The following is an 836-nucleotide window of genomic DNA, read 5'->3' on the forward strand; positions in this document are numbered from 1 at the left end:
ATCTGGATATCTGATGAAACATGGGAGGCCATACAAACAAGAGCCGATCTTAGAAATAAAGGACTTAATTCAACTATATAACATGCAAGGTACTCTGAACAAAACAGAGTTGTTCAGCGACTCTGTCGGCGGGACAAGAATCTTTTCCTCAAAAATAAGTGTGAAGACATCGAAACCCATGCTGTCAGAGTAGAAACTCGCGATCTTTTCCAAAAAGTGAAAGAAATCACAAGAGGTTTCAAGAAAATGAACTGGGCCATCGAGGAAGAGGACGACACACTACTTATGGAGCGGGATAGGGTCACGGCAAGGTGGAAAACATATTTTGAAGCCCTATACAGAGATACAAAAGAGGATGATGAGGTGGTTGATGTAAGTATCGATGAGCAAGAACCTGAAATACTTCTTAGTGAAGTGATAGAGGCGATAAAGAGACTAAAAACCCACAAGCCACCAGGTGGCGATGGCATATCTGCAGAAGCCTTCAAAAAGGTCAATGATGTCGGAAAAATAATCATACATCAATTATGCAACATGATCTGGAAAAGTGGTGAATGGCCCAAGGACTGGACAGAGTCAATTTTGATCCCCCTGCACAAAAAAGGTTCCTCACGTAAATGTGAAAACTATTGAACAATCTCACTTATTCCACATGCAAGCAAAATCTTATTACATATAATCAGCAGACGTCTGAAGCATTTCATCGACCGATAAATACCCAAGGAACAAGTAGGTTTTGTTATGGGCAAGGGAACTCGAGAGCAAATTCTAAACATCAGACAACTAATTGAAAAATGCAGAGAGTTTAATACCCCTATGATGTTATGCTTTATTGA

General features: G+C 40.1%; 1 protein-coding gene across 1 annotated transcript; it reads left to right on the plus strand.

The window, feature by feature from the left end:
- The first annotated feature begins 246 nt into the window (after positions 1-246).
- On the plus strand, positions 247-633 carry LOC147067038 (uncharacterized). The gene has a single exon (XM_085954820.1). It carries the CDS (start codon positions 247-249, stop codon positions 631-633), a length of 387 nt encoding a protein of 128 aa, XP_085810946.1.
- The last annotated feature ends 203 nt before the right edge of the window (positions 634-836 follow it).

The sequence above is a fragment of the Rhyacophila brunnea genome, unplaced genomic scaffold, assembly GCF_057557595.1.
Source record: "Rhyacophila brunnea isolate RB1 unplaced genomic scaffold, BYU_Rbru_1.0 scaffold_4, whole genome shotgun sequence".
NCBI lineage: Eukaryota > Metazoa > Arthropoda > Insecta > Trichoptera > Rhyacophilidae > Rhyacophila > Rhyacophila brunnea.

Coding starts and splice junctions, on each gene's coding strand:
- LOC147067038 (XM_085954820.1), top strand. CDS start 247: ATGAACTGGGCCATCGAGGAAGAGGACGACACACTACTTATGGAGCGG.